At 36.0% G+C, this 22,511-nt stretch overlaps 1 protein-coding gene across 1 annotated transcript in view; it reads right to left on the minus strand.

Annotated features, from left to right (window-relative positions):
* Positions 1-4,314: 4,314 nt before the first annotated feature.
* CEP128 (centrosomal protein 128kDa) overlaps positions 4,315-22,511 on the minus strand; it is a 466,161-nt gene continuing 447,964 nt past the window's right edge. Inside the window, exons 23-24 of the mRNA XM_011969708.1 lie at positions 11,964-12,072; positions 4,315-4,608 (exon numbers count right to left, since the gene is read on the minus strand). Coding sequence (XP_011825098.1) covers positions 4,505-4,608; positions 11,964-12,072 — 213 coding nt within the window. The 3' untranslated portion in view covers positions 4,315-4,504. The remainder of the gene's footprint in view (positions 4,609-11,963; positions 12,073-22,511) is intronic.

Here is a 22,511-nt window from a genome sequence, read left to right on the forward strand (position 1 = left end):
AAAGAAGATTGTGAGCTAGTGATTAAGGAACATATAACATTATCCTACTTTCCCTCAGAATGTTTTTTTACTTTTAAATTGTAACATCCGAACTGTTGGTAGTTCAGTATCCACTAGTTTTGTTAAAATATATATATATATATTGCCTCAAGCCAGTATTCTGATCTTTATTTCCAATGAAGTATACAGCTAAGATGACATAGAGTTCCAATATGTAAGGATAAATTGTAACTTTAATTTTATTTAAATAATACCAGTCAAACTGCTTCACTAAAAGTAATTAAAAATGAGAGGGTGACAAGTTGTGGGGTCATATGGGGCAACAGAAGATATAGTAGCATTTCCCACCTCCCAACATTCTCATTTATATGCTCAGAGACATTAGGTTCTACATTATAAAAAATGGAGGCCATCAGATGATATATTGTTTCAAACATCTTCCTGAAAGGGAGCTAACACGTAGCTAACATGCAGTTTAGAAATCCAGTATATTACTGTAGAGAGCAAGTTCACATCCACAATTATCACAGGGCTTTGCACCCACGTCAGAATCCAGCTATGTTAGAGAAGAAAAGATGCCCAACCACAGAAGTATCCCTAGGGTTTTAGTCATAAGAATGGCCAAAGACATATGCAATATAAATCATTTCCTAATTTGCTACTTCTGAAAAGAAATGCAGGGGCTACAAACCCTAAAGTCGGCCCTTATAGTGTGGGTCGAACAGTTACTAGACTTCAGAGGTCCACATTAGGGGCTATCCTGGTAGAACACTAAGGGTGACTTGTGCTGGGCTTGAATTTAGGTAAGATATGGCCATAGGTTTAGATATAGCAGGAGAAGCCAATAGGGGCAGATGAGGGCCAGATGAGGTTAGAACTAGAAGGTGCGGCTGGTTTCGCCAAAGAGCAGATTGGTTTACTTTGTTACTAATCAAAAGCTAGGGTGAATTTTCTGAAATTTATTTGGGGGCTTGGAATCTAAAGTTCTGCTTTTCCATGTAAGCATTTCTTCCAGCCTTAAATTAGATGTGTCGTGTTTTGTAAGGAAATGAAACTAAATGGAATCTTTCGTGGTTTAAATTTCTTTTGTCAAATAGGGATAAGTTGATATGTTTCTATTGCTAAACATTTGAGAACTTAAACGTTGAAAGATGGAACTATTTTCATATCATACTTTGGTGCATGAAATGCCTTTATATACAAACTTTCCCAAATTTCCTTTCCAGCTAAGGTTCATAATTTAGTTTTGATCCAAGAAAACCAGATGCTTTCGTGAGAACAGCTTCCTCATTTGAAGGCCATGAAAAATCACAAATTTTCTGTTTTGTTTTAAATTGAGAGAAGACACTGGAACAGTCTGTCTGGGGAGGGGGTGTAAGACTCTTGGAAAATTACTCAAAGATCATTCACATTCTTGGCTACCATAGGATGTGTAGCTGCATTTACAATAAGAACAAATCCTGAGTAAAACAATTTGAGGTATTTATTCCTTCCTAAAAAAAAAAGAGTTTGCTAAGTAAATGTGCCATCTCCTTATATGTTAGAATTTGGTCCTATTTTAAACACGATGTGTTATCTAACTACAAAATTCAATACAGATTAGAGAAAATGTAACAACTACTAAATGGCTCTAAATGTACTTTGCATATCACTGAACCGAGACTCAAAATGAAAAATGCACTTACCATACTTGAAAGGAGAAAAATGAAGAAAAGTAGGTTCATTTTCTTAAGTAGGTAGGCATTTTTTATACATGTAAACTTTAAATGCTGTATGTGTACTATTTTATTAAGTTATAGATTTTAGCTCTTTATTAGTAAAAATAGGTAGGTAAACTATAACAATAAGAAAAGTTAGTGGTTCTGAGAAACTGGGTGCATAAAACGTTACATAACCAACTGGTTTTCAGCCTTCCAGTCAGACACTAGTCAAAGAAATAATATGACCTTAGCCAATGGGAAAAACATCAAGCCAGATTTCTCCCAGCTGTGTTTCTCCCCCTGTAGCCTTCAGCAACTTCAATGGAAGTTCAGTGTGTTTAGGGAGAAAGATGGCCAGAAGAATCAAATTATTAAACCAAAAAGGTCAACCTTCAAATTAAGTATTGGACCAGGCTTACTGCAGAATAAGGTTTATCCTTCCCAGTGTCCCTGTGCTACAAGCAATATGGTGGACCAGCTACCATTCAAACAGGGCCGATATCACATGTAATGGAGGCTATCCTGCCAAAAGGGTGAGTAAAGGAAAGAAGTTGTTGGCTTTAAGATGCACAAATCAAGCTATTAATGTTTCCTTGGCATTCTTTTTGATTTCCAACTCAAGGGTAGGGTAACTGCAAGAGATAGGAAAAATCCTCAGAGGAGACAGGTCCCTGGATTCAATTCTATATAAATAGGAGGCCAAGGAATTTTGAAAAATTATTGTTCACGAAAAATTGACTTTGCCTTTGAAGTTCTTGTGTGTTCCATATTTAAGTCAGACACCTTCATTCATCCAACAGTAGCACAGGGCATTCAATAACATGATATAATGGGGTTTTTTTTTTTAGATTGAAAAAGTTATTTCATAAGATTCCTCTCCATTCTGTTATAAAATCACTGGCTACTATGTTTTCAAGGATTTCTCAAGTAAATAATTTGAGTTACTTTACATTTTCAGGTCTAATTGGTTTCGTGCAATTTTTTTTAAGTGAACACAGATGCACTAATAATGGTTTAAATCAGTTCTTATTGAAGAGAATGGACTGCATGAAGGCCCTACTAATACATAAAAGAAAAAGTTATTTAACTAACATTTATCCATAGGATTTAAATAAAACCTGTTGATTTTCCCTCGTATATTCTTCTCTGCTGGTTATTTAGGACCAGGGAGATAAAATATTTTGATGTTGGTCAAACCATCAATGGAAATAAATTCTCAATACTTTAAATATTACCACACAGTGATATAGTTTATATGGATCACCAGGACTGTGAGTCACACTGCATGGGATATTCCTAATAAATCCTCGTAATGCTCATTAGTACATTACATTGCTCTGAGAATTCCTGAAGTTAGATAAAAGAAAACCAAATCTGTTTAACGTTGTCTAACCCCAAATTTCTCCAGCTACCCTGAACAAATCACTCCTGTTTTCATGTAATTCCTAATGCCAACCAAACTTTGCGACGTGCATACCTGTTTTTGTATCTCATTTTTTCCTCCTAGCACAATGACTGGCATATAGTAAGAACTCAAAAGATTTTTAAAATGCATAAATGATAAAGATGCATAGCTATACTCTCAGGTTACATAGCTTGTGTTACGCAATTTTTGGATATGAGATATCTTCATGTTCTATAGGAAGAGTTGCATTCAATTTCATGGAAAGAGGTTGCCATTTTTTTCTTCAGTACCATCAAATACGGTAAGTTAGGACAACATATCTTGAGTGGAAGAATCTTTATGAAATGTGAGAACTCTAACGAGCAAGTGTACTTTAACGAACACAAAATGTAATGCATATTACAAAGGTATTGCTTTATTGTCCTTGTCTGTGCAGAATCCATGACCCAGTAGGATTCAGTTCCTGAAAGTTTACTATTACTTAGCATTTACTATAAGTCTTTCTCCACTAGGAGATCAGCACGTAAAGGGAATATGTTCTTAAACACTTTGATGAAAAAAGTTGGGATGGTAGAAGCAGATAGTACCAAATTATACAAGATTATATACATATCTCATGGACAAAGGAGTTTGGTGCTATGATTTTAGTCACAGTAAACCAAAGACGGTCCAGGATATGACTGAAGTGATCACAGTAGGATATTTGGCCACAAAAAGACAAATAAATAAATTGTGCTATGAATTCTTCACAGTGCTCAACAGTTCAGATATCATTTATGAATTCTTTATTGCTATTAAAAATGGATGATTGGAAATAATTTTCAGCTACTGTATGTAGTTGCGGACTGCTGAGATGATGGATATAAAAGTCCTGAGCATTTATAAAGTGGCCTGTCTAATGTTATATATGCACATCTCCATGACATGTTATAACACATGATAATTTATTAGGGAGAAAGCATTTTTCAAAAAATCAGTTGTATATAAATGCTCCCTGAATCTAAAGTGCTGGCAACTTTTGCCTCAAGGGTAACTCATTTTCCTTCTTTTTAGCCAGTAATTTTTGAAAGGCCTCAATTAGAAATCCAAATTTTGGTTGGGAAAATGTGACTGACCACACTTGAAAAAGGAAAATACAAAGTGAAAAAAATATCATTCTTTCTGTGCTAGTATAAGTTGCAAATAAATTAGCTGCACATCATTCATGAGCTGATATTATTTGGAATGGTTTACCATTTACAAGGACCAACAGTATTGTCACTTTTGTCGATATTTGGCAATACCAAAGAGCCAAAGTTGCAGGTATGTCTGTTAGATAATCTGGGCCAAATTGCTGTAAGAATAGAGATGTTATTGTTTGTAAAACACTCATGTAAAATAACAAATTACATTTGCTTTTTTAGCTCTCATATTCCTCTTTTTTGGATTGTGAACTTGTTCCATTCATTGTGGCATCTTCCTTGTTTGAAGCTGAATCTGGAGCAACAGTTCTTTTGGTAAATGCTGGCAAGGTAAGAAGAAAAAGAGAAATAAACCTAGGTGAATATAAAACTGGCCTAAAAAATTAATTTTGCAGAAGGTAGTTCATGTATCATGGTATTTGATCTAGTTTTCTATAATTAAACTTCACAGGGACTAAGATACCTTCAACCTAAGAATAAATACATCCAATTTATGACATTTAAAAAAAACACATGAGAATTAAAATTTTTCTTTTATTTGAAGAATACCTGAGAGTAAAAAGTGTGTGCTTCGTCAGGATACAATGATATAAACCACACATGGGTGCACGCACACACACATATGCACACTCGCACAGAATTTTAGAGGCAGAAATCTTAAGGGTTCCTTTTTATGGAATCCTCTTTGTTACAACTTCTAGTCTACTGAAAGTAACCTGGAGTCTGAGCGTACTATTCTTTTACTATCTCCTACACCTCGTCTGAGCTATAGATGCCTGTATCCAACTGTCTGTGTGAAATCTCTCCTGTTCTCTACTCTCTGATGTCTGCTCATTCCTTACTCTTCTCCAACTTGAAAAATGATACGCCCATCTGCCCAGTTTCTCAAACCGTGGTTCCTCTCTTCCTTTGTCCTGTCTGACCCATCCATTCAGTTTAAGAGTGAGCTCTAATGACTCTCCCTACCAATTTCACCTGAGTCCTGATTCACACCATCCCCACTACTCTCATCACAGACCCCAAGTCACCATTTTCTCTCTTTCTGTTTACTTCTTGCTCCCTTACGATCCTTTCTCCACACCACAACCACAGTCACCTTTCTGAAAAGTCAATCAAATTATGTCATTCTTCTGCATGACTCCCTCAGACTGCCCTTAATGGTTGCCCAGTGAACTCAGAATAAAATCCACACATCTGACTGTGGCTGCACCCTCTCCCTCACTCGCTTAGTAGCCCGTATCTCTAGGAGACCATGTCCCTTTCTTCTCCGGAGCTTTTGTACTTTTTGCCCCCACTATCAGGAAGACGCTTCCCATCCAATTTCAACTCAGCTGCTGCTTCTTGCCATTCGGGTTTCAGCTGTAACCTCCTCGGGAAGGCAGATCCTGATCATCAATCTAAAGGAGTGCTCCTGTTCCAGGTACCTTCTGTCATTTCACCTTGATAGCACCAATCACCATTTTAAATTATTTGTTTACTTGTTCGCTACCTGTTTCTCCATGAGATGACCTTGCCTGTCCTGTTCACTACTGTATCCTCCAGAACTGAACGCTGGACATAGCGCACAGCCTTCTAGTAAATACTGGTTGAACAAGTGAATATAGTTGAGGGATTTTAAAATGACAGCCAACTGGGGATTTTCTAGCTGGTTTCTGGAGTGCCTCTAGAGAGTACCTTGTCAACTTGCAAAAATCAGAATTCAATTATTTAAAAATATCCGGCATTTAACCGATCAGTAAAAAATACCTGAACCACAGTCACATAAAATAAACCTGTAAAATGAGAGACACAGAGAGACTGCACTTTCAGAGAATTAAATCCTTTAATGGACAAGAAATGATTTTATTGCCTTTATCAGTGTCCTAGTGTTTTCATTGCCATTAATCTTTGGCATTTTATTCTACAAGGCTGAGGACAGGCTACATATGAAGTATCTTCACAGTTAACCAGGTGGACCTTGAAGTATAACACAGAAACGAAAATAGTGTGCTATTCTTGCTGTGGATAAATTATTTTTCACCCCAGGGACTTAAACTACTATTAAGCACCTCAAAACACAAAGTGAGAATACTAACTTTTCTTTTTAGAGGAATGTATACTGAGGTAAGAAAGTGAAATAGTATTTTTAAGCATCTTTCATTAATTTGCTTTTCTAAGAATATCAAATTTAAATAATATGTAAAATTCACTTCCAACTCCTATACTAATCCTTAGATAACATATTTTCCCCATGAAGAATAACAATTCTTTCCTTTTTGGTTCATTTATTTTAACAAACATTATGTTTTGGAATAGTTTTAGATTTACAGGAAATTTATCATATGCATTTATTTTTAAAATCTGGTTTGGAGACACCAACTCCACAAAGATTAAGCATTTCAGTCTTAAAAAAATGAGAGATTTCTAGAAGTCGTCAGATTACTCTGGACCTCAGTGAAATCTGGTCTGATCCCAGTCCTGGGATGTGATGGCTCTGTCCTGGAGTTGTGTTTCTTTAGTCTAAAAGGAGCTATACATAGTGACTAGTGGTCAGTTGCCACTTTTGAAAAGCAAAAATGACAGTTTCAAAAGCTGACATTATGTGTCTCTCTTACTAAGTCCCCACTGTCTACAGGCTGAAGGTAATGGAATCCAAGTCTTCTAAAAGAGTGTCCTGACTCATGGCCATAACTTCCAGCAAGCCAGGATAAATTTGGTAGTGATCATGGCTTTAAAGAATGGATTTCTGTGTTCCTATTTCCAATAGCAATATAAACTTACAATTTATACATTTCTTCCCTTCTTCCTGGCAGAAGGAATCTACCTTTTCTTGAATTGACCTGAACTACACAAAGCTGACATAAATTACTTCTTAAAACAAACTTTCATTAATGCTGGATCACTTCAGAGACCACAAATTATGCAGTATTTTCCCATTTCCTTTGTTTTTTCCATGGTCAATGATTCTGTGCTTTAGTTTGGTCACAGTTTGACAGGGCATCTAAGTCAGCAGAATGAATGTCTTAGCATCTACAGCTTAAACGAAAGGGCCTCACTCAGTACAAATTCCAACTAGAGTAAGGAGCTGACTGTTCTGTGAGCCTAGAAACTCATGTCTGCCTAAGGACCTATGACTATCCACTCCCTAAGTCTCCACACAGATCTCAACTGCTCCAAACTCCAAACCCCGGCTTTCATGTTCCACCTGAAACTTAACAACAAAATTAGACATTTCATAGTCAGACATAAAAGCTGGGGTTTTCTTAGTAACACTTGTCTTTGTAAGAATCATTTTTAGCCAAAGTGTATATACACATATCAGATAATACCAAAGGGTTACATAGAAAAGCAGGAGTTTCTTGTTCCACCTCTCTGAATTCCACAATCCCACTCCCGAGAGTCAGCTATGATGATCACCTCTTCTAGTTTTATTTTCTGTATTTATTTCATTTTTGTAAAACATGGAGAAGCCTATATTGCTATTTTCTGATTTATATTTTTAGACATTATCCACACTCACCCCCTTCTCCTCACCCCATACTCCCAATATAGTTACATATGAGCTTTTAGTTACGTGACTGTTTACATTATTATGACTAAATATGGCTCATGAAAACATAGTAAGTATACTATGAAAACATTGCTCTTCTTGTTCATTTTTTTCTCCTGGGTTTATTAATTGACTCTTGTTTCATTTCTTTTTATTTGCTCTTTCTCTGTGACCATTGTGCTTCTAAGTGCTCAGTTAGATCTGCCATATGTCCACTAGTAGTATTTTTTCTTAAGTGTTCAATCGTATCAGATAATCTATCAGTTTTTAGTTTGTTTCCTGCAAATTTTCTGGATAGAATCTTTCCTTTCTTCCTTCACTATGGCAGAACTGAAAAATATGAGTGTCCAGATTAAAAGTAGCTAGAAGAATAAATAAAACAAGACCCACCCTGAGGCACATCATCACAAACTCACTGGGGCGAAAGAAAAGATCCTAAAAGTTCCTGGAGCAAGGAGTAGAAAGGATGTGGTAGGGTAGGAAGCGGGTGCAGAAGATGACTCCAAAGGAGTGACAGTCTCTATCTATGAATGAAGGGTTTTTCAACATTGGATTTTGGAGGATAATTGTTCAATGAATTCAGAAAGAAAATCATTTTCAACTAGAATTTTATAGCCAGCTAAAATTTCAGTCAAGTGTTAATGGAAGAAATCTATTTTTAGAAATACAAAGACTAGAAATATTTACCTCCTTTTCTTTCTTTTTTTTTTTTTCGATGGAGTCTCGCTCTGTTACGCAGGCGGGAGTGCAGTGGCATGATCTTGGCTCACTGAAACCTCTGCCACCCGGGTTCATGCTATACTCCTGCCTCAGCCTCCTGGGTAGCTGGGTCTATAGGCGCCCATCACCACGCCTGGCTTATTTTTTGTATTTTCAGGAGAGATAGGGTTTCACCATGTTAGCCAGGATGGTATCAATCTCCTGACCTCATGATCCTCCCGCCTCGGCCTCCCACCTCCTTTTCTTTTATGTGCTCTAGAGGTGGGAGGGGGGACTAGACTCCAAAGGCAGGGCTTGGATACCTGCCCAAATTGAGGACTAGCTAAAACGGGTCTCAAGCAGAAGCACCTCCCCATAAGACACGCCCACAAGTGTGCCTGTCAGTTTATCATTGCCACAGCAACACCCGGAAGTTACTGCCCATTTTCCGGGCAACCACCCAACAACCTGAAAGTTACCACCCTCATCCTAGAAATTTTTGCATAAGCTGCCCTTCAGTTTGCATATAATTAAAAGTGGGTATAACTATGAGTGCAGAACTGCTTCAGGGCTGCTGCTCTGGGCACGCTGTCTGTGGGGTAGACCTGTTCTGTAAGCGGCAGGACCTCTGCTGCTGCTGTACACTGACGCTTCAATAAAAACTGCTGCTAACACCACCGGCTTGCCCTTGAATTCTTCCCTGGGTGAAGCCAAGAACCCGCCTAGACTAAGCCTCAATTTTGGGGCTTGCTTGTCCTGCATCACTCTTACAAAAGAAAGGAGTGAAACAAGAAAGAGGAAGGTGCAGGATCCGGGCACATGGGCATCTATATAGGAAAAGAGCGAAGGAAAATCTCAGCATGGCCGCCGTCAGTGGGTGTTTGTTGGGTGGGCCTGGCCACTCCTGGCCTCTTGTTCTGTTTTCTCTGTTCTCTCAAGACTCACATTAATCATCTATTGTCCCTCCTGAATTGATTTTCTAAAAATTTTATCTTTTCTCTCTATTGTCCCATTCTTTTTCTTTTTCTTCTCCTTTCTTTGTGGTTATTTCACATTGTTTTCCACCTTTCTGGTTTTCTTTTTTCTTTATGGAAATTATATTTTAAAATTCTGACACTGCTTAGTCTGTGTTCCTTTTTCATAGTATTTTGCCCTTGTTAAATTTAGTGGATATAATATTTTCTCTTATCTCTGAAAGGGTATTAATGATATTCTTTAAAACATCCTCTGTTCCCTCTATTACTCATTTGCTGTAAGTTCTGTTTTCCTCTTTGTTGGTCCTGGCATCTCTTCTTTTTCATTTTTCAATTTAAAGGGAGATTAAAGAAAAATTACAGGACAATTTCTATAACTGAGCTGAAATTTTGCTACAAAAAAGAAGTACTCAGGGTAATCCTAATGTTTCTCACTGCTAATGTGCCCCATTATTAAAAACAGAAAACTTACGGCTTATCAGAAAAGCACATAAGAATAAATATGTTTTCTAGAAATAATTATAATTCAATTACTTGAAAGCAGCTAATGACAAGGTACTTATGATTAAATTTTTAAAAGTATTTTTGAAAATATGGGGATAAGTCTGGGAAGAAAATCATAAAACAAACTTGTACACGAGAAGAATAGTAAAACATAAGGCCATGGATTAATCAATTAATTAATTTTTTTACTAATTAAACTAATAAAGAGTTTTACTTTTTAGGCTAACTTTTTCAGTTAGATTTTACAATATAAACTATAATAAATGTTTTCTTTTTCAATTATGCTCTTGATATTTTTTCCTGTTTAACTTTATTTCCTTTTCAGCCAGTGTATTTCTATAGAAACCTATCGTTGCTTGTGAGAACTATATCTTAATTAAAGAAATGACCACAGTTGGTCATGAAATGCTAGTGTCAAAACCTAAATACAGGTTCTTTCACTGCCTATCATAGTAATAAATACGATTCCAAAAATCTTGATGTTTTCCATTTAATGTCTTCTAACCACTTCCCTCTAGGTGCCTTTCTAGGAAGGCTTACGAAGGTCATTATGGCAAAAGTAACAGCAGTATAACAAAGACCTCTGTGTTCACATCATGGTGTTGTTTATCTCCAGGCTCTTGAATGTCTTACTAATTGGGACACTGTGATGTTTCATGGTGCTAAGTCCCTACTTCCTCCTCCATGCTTGTTTATATTAGAAGGACTTGGAGAAAATTTTCTATTGCTAAATATGAAAGAAAAAGAAAATTGGCCTATGTGTATATCAAATTCTGAGGTGCCATAACCAACTTGAGGTCCATATTGAAGGGTGGTTCTTGGATTATGTAGATACAAAGTCACTTGGGAAAATGATTAGGACAGGAAGAAAAAATGCTCTACATTTAGAATAAAATAATCATGAAATAATGAAAACCCAAACCATTTATCAGAAACTGATAAATATTTATTCAATGAACCCATGAATATAAACCAGCAAAAATGAGAGTTATCACCCTTGGATTTGACCTACTTCCTAGTGGCTTATTTTGGTATTTTATTTTAGAGCAATATAGCTATTTTAAATGACAGAATTATCAAATTTAATGTACAATCCTACAGGCCCATGGTAAACTGAAGAGTGAAATTATTTCCTAAATAAGAATCCATTAAATAACATTTGGATCCCAAAAGTTTAGATAAATGTGGACTTAACAAAAACAACTTACATGTATATTAATTTAATATTAATTGAATATTAGTTGAGTATTTACTATTTGCCAACTACTATATAGAGTGCCAAGGAAACAGTGGTGAACAAAACAGGCATTGCTCCTATCCTCAAGATAAAAAGAAAAATTGTAGCACACTGTGGGTGCTCATAACAGAGACTACACTTCAAACTGTGAAGCTTCTGTAAGGAAATTACATATAAGCTGAACCTTGAAGACCACATATAGGAGGGAATGGAGATGGCAGGGATAGATGGTGGCAGGTGGCATTTTGGGCCAATGGACTCATACCTTGTTGACATTGATGACATTTATCAAGATTTACGGAATATTCACAGAGTGAAATCTAGCAGTAATAGTATTCTTACTCTTTGTACAAGATTACATATTGCTCAACATTTATATTGCAAAGACCTTCAATTTTTTGATAATTTGAGTTTTATTATAAAATAACATTTTTTACTCACTCACCCATAGTTACTAGCAATCTCCAAACAAAAAATATGCCTAATTAAGATTTTTACCTTGGGTGGTTATTTAAGTTATTCTGAGAAGTATAAAGTTCAAAAAGAAGGGATTCTACATATTTTTAGTAAACTGTGTACTATTATGAATATCCTTGAACAATTTTTGTATGATTCACGAGGATTTTCTCAGACTTAAGAATATCACTATCATGTACTGGTCTTAAACTAATTTTTCCATGTGTTGCATTTTCTTAAATCTAATTTAAAAACGGGTACAGGACTTAATTACTTACAGTTCATGTATGAAAATCTTGGACTAGACAGGAAGCGACTGTGATCTTGCCAAGACGATGAGTGATCTAACCCATGAGTGTGGGAACCTTCTGGAAAGGTTCTGTCACCCTAAGGAAAAAAAGGCACAGCATTTCAATGATTACACAAGGTAAGGATCAAGACTCATTTAAATGTACTGAAGCTGAAATTAAATCTTAATATACAAGCTATGTTGTACATGCACAATTTAATATAACTATAATCACTGTAAAAATCAAATATGGGCAAGTTAAGGAAAATTTGGAAAAAAGGAGAAATCACCCATTGCTACAGCAGCATAACATACTTCTTTCCAGTCTTTTTTCCCCCATGAATAGAATTTATAAAACTTTGTGTTTAACTTAAACTTATGCTATAAACATTTTTGAAGTCATTATCTATCCTAACATTTAGCTTATGAGATACTCTTATACTATCTAGTGGATATACTATGTTTTACTCAGCCATATTTTATTGGCATTTAGGTGGTTTCCAATGTTTTACTCATATACATGACACTGTGAGAAATATCTTTAGACATATAACCTTTTCCATATCTAGGACTATTCCTTATGATGAATTCTCATGAAAAAATACTGGGTCAATAAAAATAATTTTGATGTTTTAAAATACATTTAGGAAGACTGCTTTCTAGATTATATTCATCCTCTCACTCATTTAATAAATATTTAGTAAATGAAAATGAACCCAGAAAAGGTCCTTCTCCTTATGTATTATATGAATGTGTCCTTCTCCACATACCTCAGCTATAACGTTAAATAATTTTACTAATAAAATAAATAGATTTAAAATAGGTGTTTAATATACTTTCCTTTGATAAACAGTAAAACTGCACTTTCTTCCCATGAATGTTTCCTACTTATTTATCATACTTGTGATTTTTTTCCTTCTTTCACTCATTCATTCATTCACTCACAATAATTTATTGGGCACCTATGTGGTAGGCTAAGAGAAAGCAAGGCATTGGGGTCTACAGTCAGAAAGCCTTCAGGCTTGCAGAAGAGAAAGGCATTAAACAAATGACATGATTAAAAACTATGCTATAAAATGCAGGTAATAACAGTGTGCTATAAAAACAGGTAATAACAGGAAGAACCAAGTTTAGATTTAGGATTCAGATAAGATCCCTCTGGGAGGTGATAGTTAAGGCAATGTTTGAATGTGGAATGTGAATCCACGAAATCAGCCAGGTGAAAATGTATTGGTGGGGCATGAGAAAGCGGAAGGTGAGGAGAAGGATCAGGGAGGGCAGTCAGGGAATAATGTTCCAGACTCAAGTAAGTGCAGAGGTGAGAAAGAGCTTGGTGTGTCTCAAGAACTGGAGGAAGGCCCCACAGCTTAGGTACACTGAGCCTGGAGGAAGAGATTACAGTGAGATCCAGGGCCATGCTCAGGATTTGAAACTTCTTTTTCTTTTAAAGTACAATCAGAAGGCAATCAGGACTTTAAAGGAGAAGGATGACAAACTTTATTTTTTTTTCCAAAGATTACTTGGGTCTCTGTTTGGAAAATGAATGGAAGCAGCACAGGATTGAAGTATGAATACCAGTTAAGACCATAACTGAGGATAACAGTGGGGTTCTAGGGAGATGAAGGCATCAAGAAATGTTGGCAAAAATTCCATATCTGTGGGTTAGGTGGCCCAGAAAGATTTCTCAAAATATGGTCCCCACATGGAGTAAGGCCTCATGTAACATGACCATCTGATGAATTAGCTGTCCTTCTCTATACCAAGTACCAACTATATTTTATTTCTGTGTCACATACAATGTACGTAAGTGCAAAAGAAAGGGCAAATATTTAAAAAAATGTTTTTAAAAGGTCCATATACTTTGAGCCAAAGGCACGAACATAATCCTCAGGTGGTTCAAGATCATTAGCTTTCATGTACCAAAGGGAGACGATATAGTTAGGGTATTTGCCCATGCCCCAATCTCAGGTTGAAATGTACTCCCCAGTGTTGGCGATGGGGCCTGGTGGGAGGTGTTTGGGTCATGGGGGCGGATCCCTCATGGCTTGGTGCCGTCCTTGCAATAGTGAGTAATGGGGAGATCTGGTTTTTTAAGTGTGTGGCACCTCCCCTCACCTCTTGCTGCTGTTTTTGCCATGTGAAGTGTCTGTGCCTGCTTCACCTTCTGCCATGAGTAAAAGTTCCCTGAGGCCTCCCCCAAAGCCAAGCAGATGCCGATACCATGCCTGTAGAGCCTGCAGAACCGTGAGCCAATTTCTTTGTAAACTACCCAGGCTCAGGTATTTCTTTATAGCAACACAAGATCAGACTAATAACAGGAGGTTAGCTAGATTTAAGACGAAGACCCTGAAGTTTTTAACCAAGTGATTTTCAGTTTTCACTAATTATGGGAATTTCATAAGAAACTTGAAGTCATTCACTGCAGGACCTCTAGAAAGGAAAGGATATACATTATGCCCCAAATGTATTCCAACGACTACTTTAGAATGAGCTGACATTGGGCAACTAGAGACAGGTAAACTAGCTACTGGAGTTCAGATGTGACATACTACAGGTGTGGCTGGAATTGGAAGATGTATAAATGGAGAAGAGGGTTATCATCTCAACCAATGCTAGAAATCTCCACTGAATCATGGTTTTGATATAAATCATGGTTTTGAAAGAGAAAAGCATAATAAATGGTTTCCCACTAAAAGATGCTTTGATGATTAGAGGTCAATAAGGGAAAGCAAACACATTTTACTCACTGATGCCACAATTGAGAAAGACAGTGAGAGGAAAAGAGTAGAGACACAGGTTTGAGTATCTTGTTGAAACAGATGGTGTCATGGTGGCCTCAAAATGTGCCTACCAGAGGAAGGATGAATTAAACAAAGATATTTAAATACTATTCATTCTTCCTAAAAGGCATGGTTTTAAATTTCTAAAACAAAGTCAACTGGCATCAAAGCATTGGTTATATATTTTCCATTTAGAGAAAAATAATAATTTATTATTCTTTTTTGTTATTTTTTGTTTTTTTGAGACAGAGTCTTGCTCAGTTGCCCAGGCTGGAGTGCAGTGGCACAATCTTGGCTCACTGCAACCTCTGCCTCCCAGGTTCAAGTGATCTTCCTGCCTCAGCACCCCCAGTAGCTGGGATTACAGGCATATGCCACCATGCCTAGCTAATTTGTATATTTTGTATTTTTAGTTGGTCAGGATGGTCTCGAACTCCTGACCTCAGGTGATTCACCTGCCTTGGCCTCCCAAAGTGCTGGGATTACAGGCGTGAGCCACAGTGCCTGGGCTAATTTAAATTTTTAATGATAAAGCCAGCTACTTGGCATATGACAGTCAAAATATGGCACTGACATATTTCATTCTAGCAAATTTTAAAAATATGGGGAAAATTCTGGAGAAAAATTATTCAACAAATATTTTAAAATAAAAACTTATTAGCATAATTTAAGGATACATTTTCCCAGGTCTTACTTATAAATATCTGTTTATATGGAGATCACCTTCGTTGACAATTTTGTTTCCTATTTTTTCATAGGAATTTTCTCTATCATGATCATCGTTATCATTATTAGGGTTATTTAGTATTTTAGTTTACTAATCTCATATTGTTCAAAATTTACAATTGATTTCAGTATTCTCTGTTATAAATAATCATTTGATAAACATCTTGGTATAAAAACTTTTGTCCATATTTTCATGTATTTAATATAAATTCCTAGAATTGAAATTACTGAATGATACATTTTAAGGCTTTAAAAAATATCAATTTCATTTTAGTTGAAAAATTTATTGGTAGAGTTATTCATAACATTTACTAAACATACGTTGTTAAAAATTATTTAAAACCTTTTTATGGGTACAAAATAGGTGCGTATATTTATGGAGTACATGAGGTATTTTGATACAAGCATACAGAGTGCAATAATCCTGTATTAGTCTGATTTCACACTGTGATAAAGAACTACCGGAGACTGGGTAGTTTATGAAGAAAAAAGGTTTAACTGATTCACAGTTCCAGACGGCTGGGGAGGTCTCAGAAAACTTACCATCATGGCGGAAGGAGAAGGGGAAGTAAGGGCCTACTTCACATGGCACCAGGAGAGAGCGAGCATTGGAAACTGCCACTTTGAAAACCATCTGATCTCATGAGAACTCCCTCATCATCACAAGAACAGCATGGGGAAAACCACCCCCATGATCCAATGACCTCCCATTTGGTCCCTGTATACCTAGAAGTGGGATACCTAGCTGGATCATCTAATAGTTCTACTTTTTGCTTTTCGAAACTTTTCCATACTGTTCTCCACAGTGGCTGTACTAATTTACATTCCAACCAACAGTGTACGGGGGTTCCTCTTTCTCCACATCCTTGCCAGCATTTGTTATGCCCTGTCTTTTGGGTAAAAGCCACTTTAACTGAGGTGAGATGATATCTTAGAATTGTGATTTACATTTCTCAATGATCTTGAGCCCATTTCCTACACCTGTTTGCCATTTTATATCTTCTTTTGAGAAATGACTATCCATTTCTTTTGCCTGTTTTTAAATCAAATTATTAGGTTTTATCCTCTATGGAGTTGAGATCCTTATGTATTACGGTTATTAATCCCTTATTAGATGGATAGTTTGCAAAAATGTTCTCCTATTCTGGGGTTGTCTTTTCATGAGGCTGATTGTTTTGTTTAATGTGCAGAATCTTTTTAACTTTATGTGATTCCAGCTCTCCAGCTTTGGTTGTCTGTACTTCTGGGGTATTCCTCAAAGTCTTTGTACAATCCAATATCCTGGAGAGTTTCTTTTTTCTTATAGTAGCTTCATAATTTGAGGTCATCTATGTCTTCAATTCATTCTGATCTGAATTTTGTATATGATAAGAGATATACATTCTAGTTTCATTTTTCTGCATATGAATATCCAGTTTTTACAGTAATATTTATCAAAGAGACTGTCTTTTCCCCCAATGTATGTTCTTGGAAACTCTGTCAAAAATAAGTTCACTGTAAATGTACGGATTTGTTTCTGGGCTCTCTATTCTGTTCCATTGGTCTATGTGTCTGTTTTTATGCCAGCAACCTGCTGTTTTGGTTACTATAGCTCTGTAGTGTAATTTGAAGTCAAGTAATGTGATTCCTCCAGCTTAGTTCTTTTTGCTCAGGATGGCTTTGGCTATTCTGGGTCTTGTGGTTCTATATAAATTTTTGGATAGTTTTTTCTATTTCCATGAAGAATGTCATTGATCTTTTCACATGAATTGCACTGAATTTGTAGATTGCTTTGGGTAGTATGGACATTTCAACAGTATTTTTACAAGCCATGACTATAAAATATCTTTCCATTTTTTTGTGTGTGTGTCCTCTTCAATTTCTCATATCAGTGTTTTATAGTTTTCATTGTGGAGATCCTTCACTTCTTTGGTTATGTGTATTCCTAGGTATCTTATTTGTGGGTACTGTAAATAGGATTACTTTTTTGATTTCTTTTTCACATTGTCCACTGTTGGAATATAAAAACGCTACTAATTTTTGTGTGTAGATTTTGTATCCTTCAAATTTACTGAATTAGTTTAACAGTTCTAATAGCTTCTCGGTACAGTCTAGATTTTTTCAAGTAGAAGATCATATCATCAGCAAACAAGAATAATTGACTTCTTCCTTTCCAATTTGGACGCCCCTTATTTCTTTCTCTTCTCTGATTGCTCTTAACTAGGACTTCCAAGGCTATGTTTAACAGCTAGGGAAAGTGGGCATCCTTGTCTTCTTACAGATCTTAGAGGAAGGGTTTTCAGTTGTTTCTTGTTCAGTATAATACTAGCTGTGGGCCTGTCATATATGACTTTTATTGTGTTATGTTCCTTTTAAAATCCCTCTAAAACCTGAGTTTTTTGAGGTTTTTTAATATGAAGGATGTTTAATTTTATCAAATGCTTTTTCATTTGAAATGATCATGTGAATTTTGTCCTTCATTCTGTTGGTATGATGTATGACACTGGTGGATTTGTGTATGTTAAACCATTTTTGCATCCCTGGTCTATTACGAATAATCTTTTTAATAGATTATTGAATTTGGTTTGCCGGAATTCTGTTGGAGATATTTTTCATCAATGTTCATCAGAGATATTGACCTGTGGGTTGTTTTTTTTTTTTTTTTTAATGTGTCTTCTGGTTTTGGTGTCAGGGTAATACTGGCCTCATAGAATGAGTTTGGAAGTATTCCCTCCTCCTCTATTCTTTGAAATAGGTTGAGTAAGATTGGTATTAGTTCTTTAAGTGTTTGATAGAATTCAGCAGTGAAGCCATCAGGTCCCAGGTTTTTCTTTGCTGGGAGCCTTTTTACTATGGCTTCAATCTCATTACTTGTTATTGGTCTATTCAGATTTTGGATGTTTTCAGGAAGTTCAATCTTAGTAGGTTGTATATGTCTAGAATGTATCCATTTTATCTAAGCTTTCCTATTTATTGGCATATTGAAGTCTCTAATGATCCTCTCTGCAGTATCAGGTGTAATGTCTCCATTTTCATCTCAGATTTTATTTATTTGGGTCTTTTCTCTCTTTTTCTTATTGTGGCTAAAGATTTGTCAATTTTATCTTTTCAAAAAAAAACTTTTTGTTTAGTTGATATTTTGTATTTTTTTCATTTCACTTTCATTTATATCTACTCTGATCTTCATTATTTCTTTTCTTCTACTAATTTTGAGTTTAGTTTTCTTTTGCTTTCTGGTTCTTTAAGATGCATCACTCAGTTTTTTATTTGAAGTTCTTCTGCTTTTTAGATGTAGGCATTTATTGCTCTAAACTTTCCTCTTAGTACTGTTTTTGCTGTACCCCATAGGTTTTGATATGTTATGCTTCCATTTTCATTTGTTTCAAGTAATTTTTAAATTTCTCTTAGTTTCTTTATTGACCCACTAGTCATCCAAGAGCATACTGTTTAATTTCTATGTGTTTGTATAGTTTCCAAATTGATTTCTAGTTTTATTCCCTTGTGGTCAGATACGATACTTGGTCTTTCAATTTTTTTGAATTTTTAAAGAAATTCTTTTTTTAAAGAAGTTCTTTAAAGAATTTTTAAAGAACTGTTTTGTGACCAAACATATGGTCTATCCCTGTCAACGATCCATGTGCTGAGGAGAAGAATGTCTTCTGCAACCACTGGATGAAATGTTCTGTACATATCTATTAGGTTCATCTGGTCTATACTACAGATTAAGTCTTATGCTTCTTTGTTGATTTTCTGTCTGGACAATCTGTCCAATGCTGAAAGTGGGGTGTTGAAGTCTTCAGCTATTATTGTATTGGTATCTATCTCTCTCTTTAGCTCCAATAATGTTGGCTTTATATATCTGGGAACTCCAGTGTTGGGTGCATATGTATTTACAATTGTTATATCCTCTTGCTGAATGCACCTCTTTATCATTACATGATAACCTTGTCTCTTTTTATAGATTTTTGCTTTGAGATCTATTTTTTCTGACGTAAGTATAGCTACTCCTGCTGTTTTGGGTTTCTGTTTGCATGAAGTATCATTTTCCGTCCCTTTACTTTTAGTCAACATATGTCTCTATAGGTAAAGTATGTTTCTTGTAGGCAACAGACCATTGGGTCTTGTTTCCTTTTTCAATCCATTCAGTCATTCTGTGTCTTCTGATTGGAGAATTTAGTCTATTTACAATCACTGTTACTATTGATAAGCAAGAACTTACTCCTGTCATTTTGTTATTCATTTTATGTTTGTTTTCTGGTCGTCTTCTTCCTGTCTTCCTTTTTGTGAAAGCAATTTCTTCTGGTAGTATGTTTTAATTTCTTGCTTTTTATTTTTTGTGTATCTGTTGTAGGTTTTTTGATTTAAGGTTATCATGAGGTTTGCAAATAACACAACATGTTATTTTTAACTAATGATAACACTTCAAGAACAAGCAAACTAACAAACAAGCAAAGAGAAAACTAATAAAAACACTTTAACTTCACCCCTCCCACTTTTAAATTTCTTTGTCTCTATTTTTATCTTATGCTATTTATGCCCTGAAGAGTTGTATTTATTATTAGTTTTGATTGACTTATCTTTTAGTCTTTCTACTGAAGACATGAGTACCTTATACACTGTAATTACAGTGTTATAATATTCAGATTTTTCTGTGTACTTACCATTACCAGTGAGTTTTGTACCTTCAAATGATATAGTATTGCTTGTCAACATCCTTTTATGTCAGATTGAAGGACTCCCATTAGCTTTTGTTATAGGACTGGTCTAGTGTTGATAAATACCCTCAGCTTTTGTTTGTCTGGGAAAGTCTTCACTTCCCCTTCACATTTGAAGGATATTTTTCCTGGATATACTATTCTAGCATAAAAGTTGTATTTCTTCAGCAATTTAAATATGTCATGCCTGTCTCTCCTGGACTGTAAGATTTCCACTGAAAAGTCTGCTGACAGATGGATGGGAGCTCCTTTGTATATAATTTGTTTCTTTAATCTTGTTGCTTTTACTTTTTTTCCTAATACTTGACCCTTGGGAGTTACATGTTTTGAGGTAGTCTTATTTGGGTTAAATTTACTTGGTGTTCTATAACCTTCTTGTACTTAAATATTTATATCTTTCTGTAGTTTTGGAAAGTTCTCTGTTATTATTTCATTGAAAGACTTTCTATTCCAATCTCTCTCTCCAGCTCCTCTTTAAGGCCAATAACTCTTGTATCTGTCCTTTTGAGGTGAAGACTAAGCTCTATTTTTTAATCTTGCCCAAATTCCTGTCTAAGGGGTCTGGGGAGTTGTGCCCTACAAACTATAAATTCTCATCAGATGGGTTTTATTTAATTCTATATATCATGACTTACTTTCCAATCTGACTCTGGCATAGCATTACAATACAAGGAAGAAAATAAAAATATTTTACCCCAAAACATGTTTTTCTGCCATATCTTGAAATGGCCCTGCAAAGCCATCCTTTGTGTGGGAAAAACTGCATTTGTAAAGAATCTCTATTAACATAGCTAGATCTTTTTCTTCAGGCCCTCCCAATCCTGAAGAGATTAACTAAAAGTCTAGCACCCTTTAATGATCTGAATAGGAAATATTTGTCATCTATTGTCTCTAAGGGCAGCCACTATAAGACTTCAAAAAGACCTTGGTCTCCACAATCTTTTATCTTAACCTGAATATTTCCTTTCTATTGATCCCAGGTGTTTAGACAACCTCAACTAATTGTCAACCAGAAAATGTTTAAATTTACCTATAGCCTGGAAGCCCCTGCTTTGAGTTGTCCCACCTTTCTGAACCAAACCAATGTATTTCTCAAATGTATTTGATTGATGTTTCATGCCTCCCTAAAATATATAAAACCAAGCTGTACCCCAACCACCTTGGGCACATATTGTCAGGACCCTCCTAAGGGCTGTGTCATGGGCTAAGGTCACTCGTATTTGGTTCAGAATAAATCTCTTCAAATATTTTACAAAGTTTGACTCTTTTCATCAACAGAGGCTATTTTCTAGATCTTATTGGTATGCTTCATTATTTTTTATTTTTTTTGTCTCCTCTGACTATATATTTTCAAATAGCCTGTCTTTAAGCTCACTAATTATTTCTTCTGCTTAAGCAATTCTGCTTTTGAGTGACTCATGCATTCTTCAGTATGTCAATTAAATTTTTTAGCTCCAGAATTTCTGCTTGATTTTTAAATATTATTTCAATCTCTTTGTTAAGTTTATCTAATAGGATTCTAAATTCCGTTATCTTGAATTTTGTGGTGCTATTTAAACAGCTATTTTGAATTCTCTTAAAAGTCACATATTTCTGTCACTCCAGGATTGGTCCCTGGTGTGTTTAGTTTGTTTGGTGAGGGCATGTTTTCATGGATGGTTCTGATGCTGGGGGATATTTGTCAGTGTCTGAGCCCTAAAGAGTTAGGTATTTATTGTAGCCTTGGCAGTCTGGGCTTGTTTGGATCCATCCTTTCTGAGAAGGGTTTCCAAGTATTCAAAGGGAATTGAGTGTTGTGATCTAAGTCTTTGGTCACTGCAGCTTTGTCTGCATTAAACGGCACCTGAAGCCCAATATCACTGTGACTCTTGCAGACTTATAGAGGTATTGCCTGGTGGTCTTGAATAAGATCCATGAGAATTCCCTGGGTTACCACGCAGTCTCTTGTTCTCTTCCTCTAATTTCTGCCAAATCAATGAACTCTCTCTCTCCATGATAAGCTGCTTGGAGATGGGGAAGAGGTGACAGAAACATCCCTGTGGCCATCACCACTAGGACTCTGCTGGGTCCATGTGACTAACTCCTGGCTACTGGTCATGTTCACTCAGGGCCTGTAGCTTTTCCAGTTAGCAGGTAGTGAATCCAGCCATGCTTGTGGCCTTTCCTTCAGAGCAGTGAGCTCTGCCCCAGCCCAGGGCAGATCCAGAAATGCCATCCAGGAGCCAGGGGCCAGAGTTGGAAACTTTAGGGATCTACTTGCTGCTCTATTCTACTGAGGCTGAGCTGACACACAGGCCAGAAGACAAAGTCCTTCCTACTTTTCACTCTTCTTTCCTC

The sequence above is a fragment of the Mandrillus leucophaeus genome, unplaced genomic scaffold, assembly GCF_000951045.1.
Source record: "Mandrillus leucophaeus isolate KB7577 unplaced genomic scaffold, Mleu.le_1.0 Scaffold90, whole genome shotgun sequence".
In the NCBI taxonomy this organism is placed as follows: Eukaryota; Metazoa; Chordata; class Mammalia; order Primates; family Cercopithecidae; genus Mandrillus; species Mandrillus leucophaeus.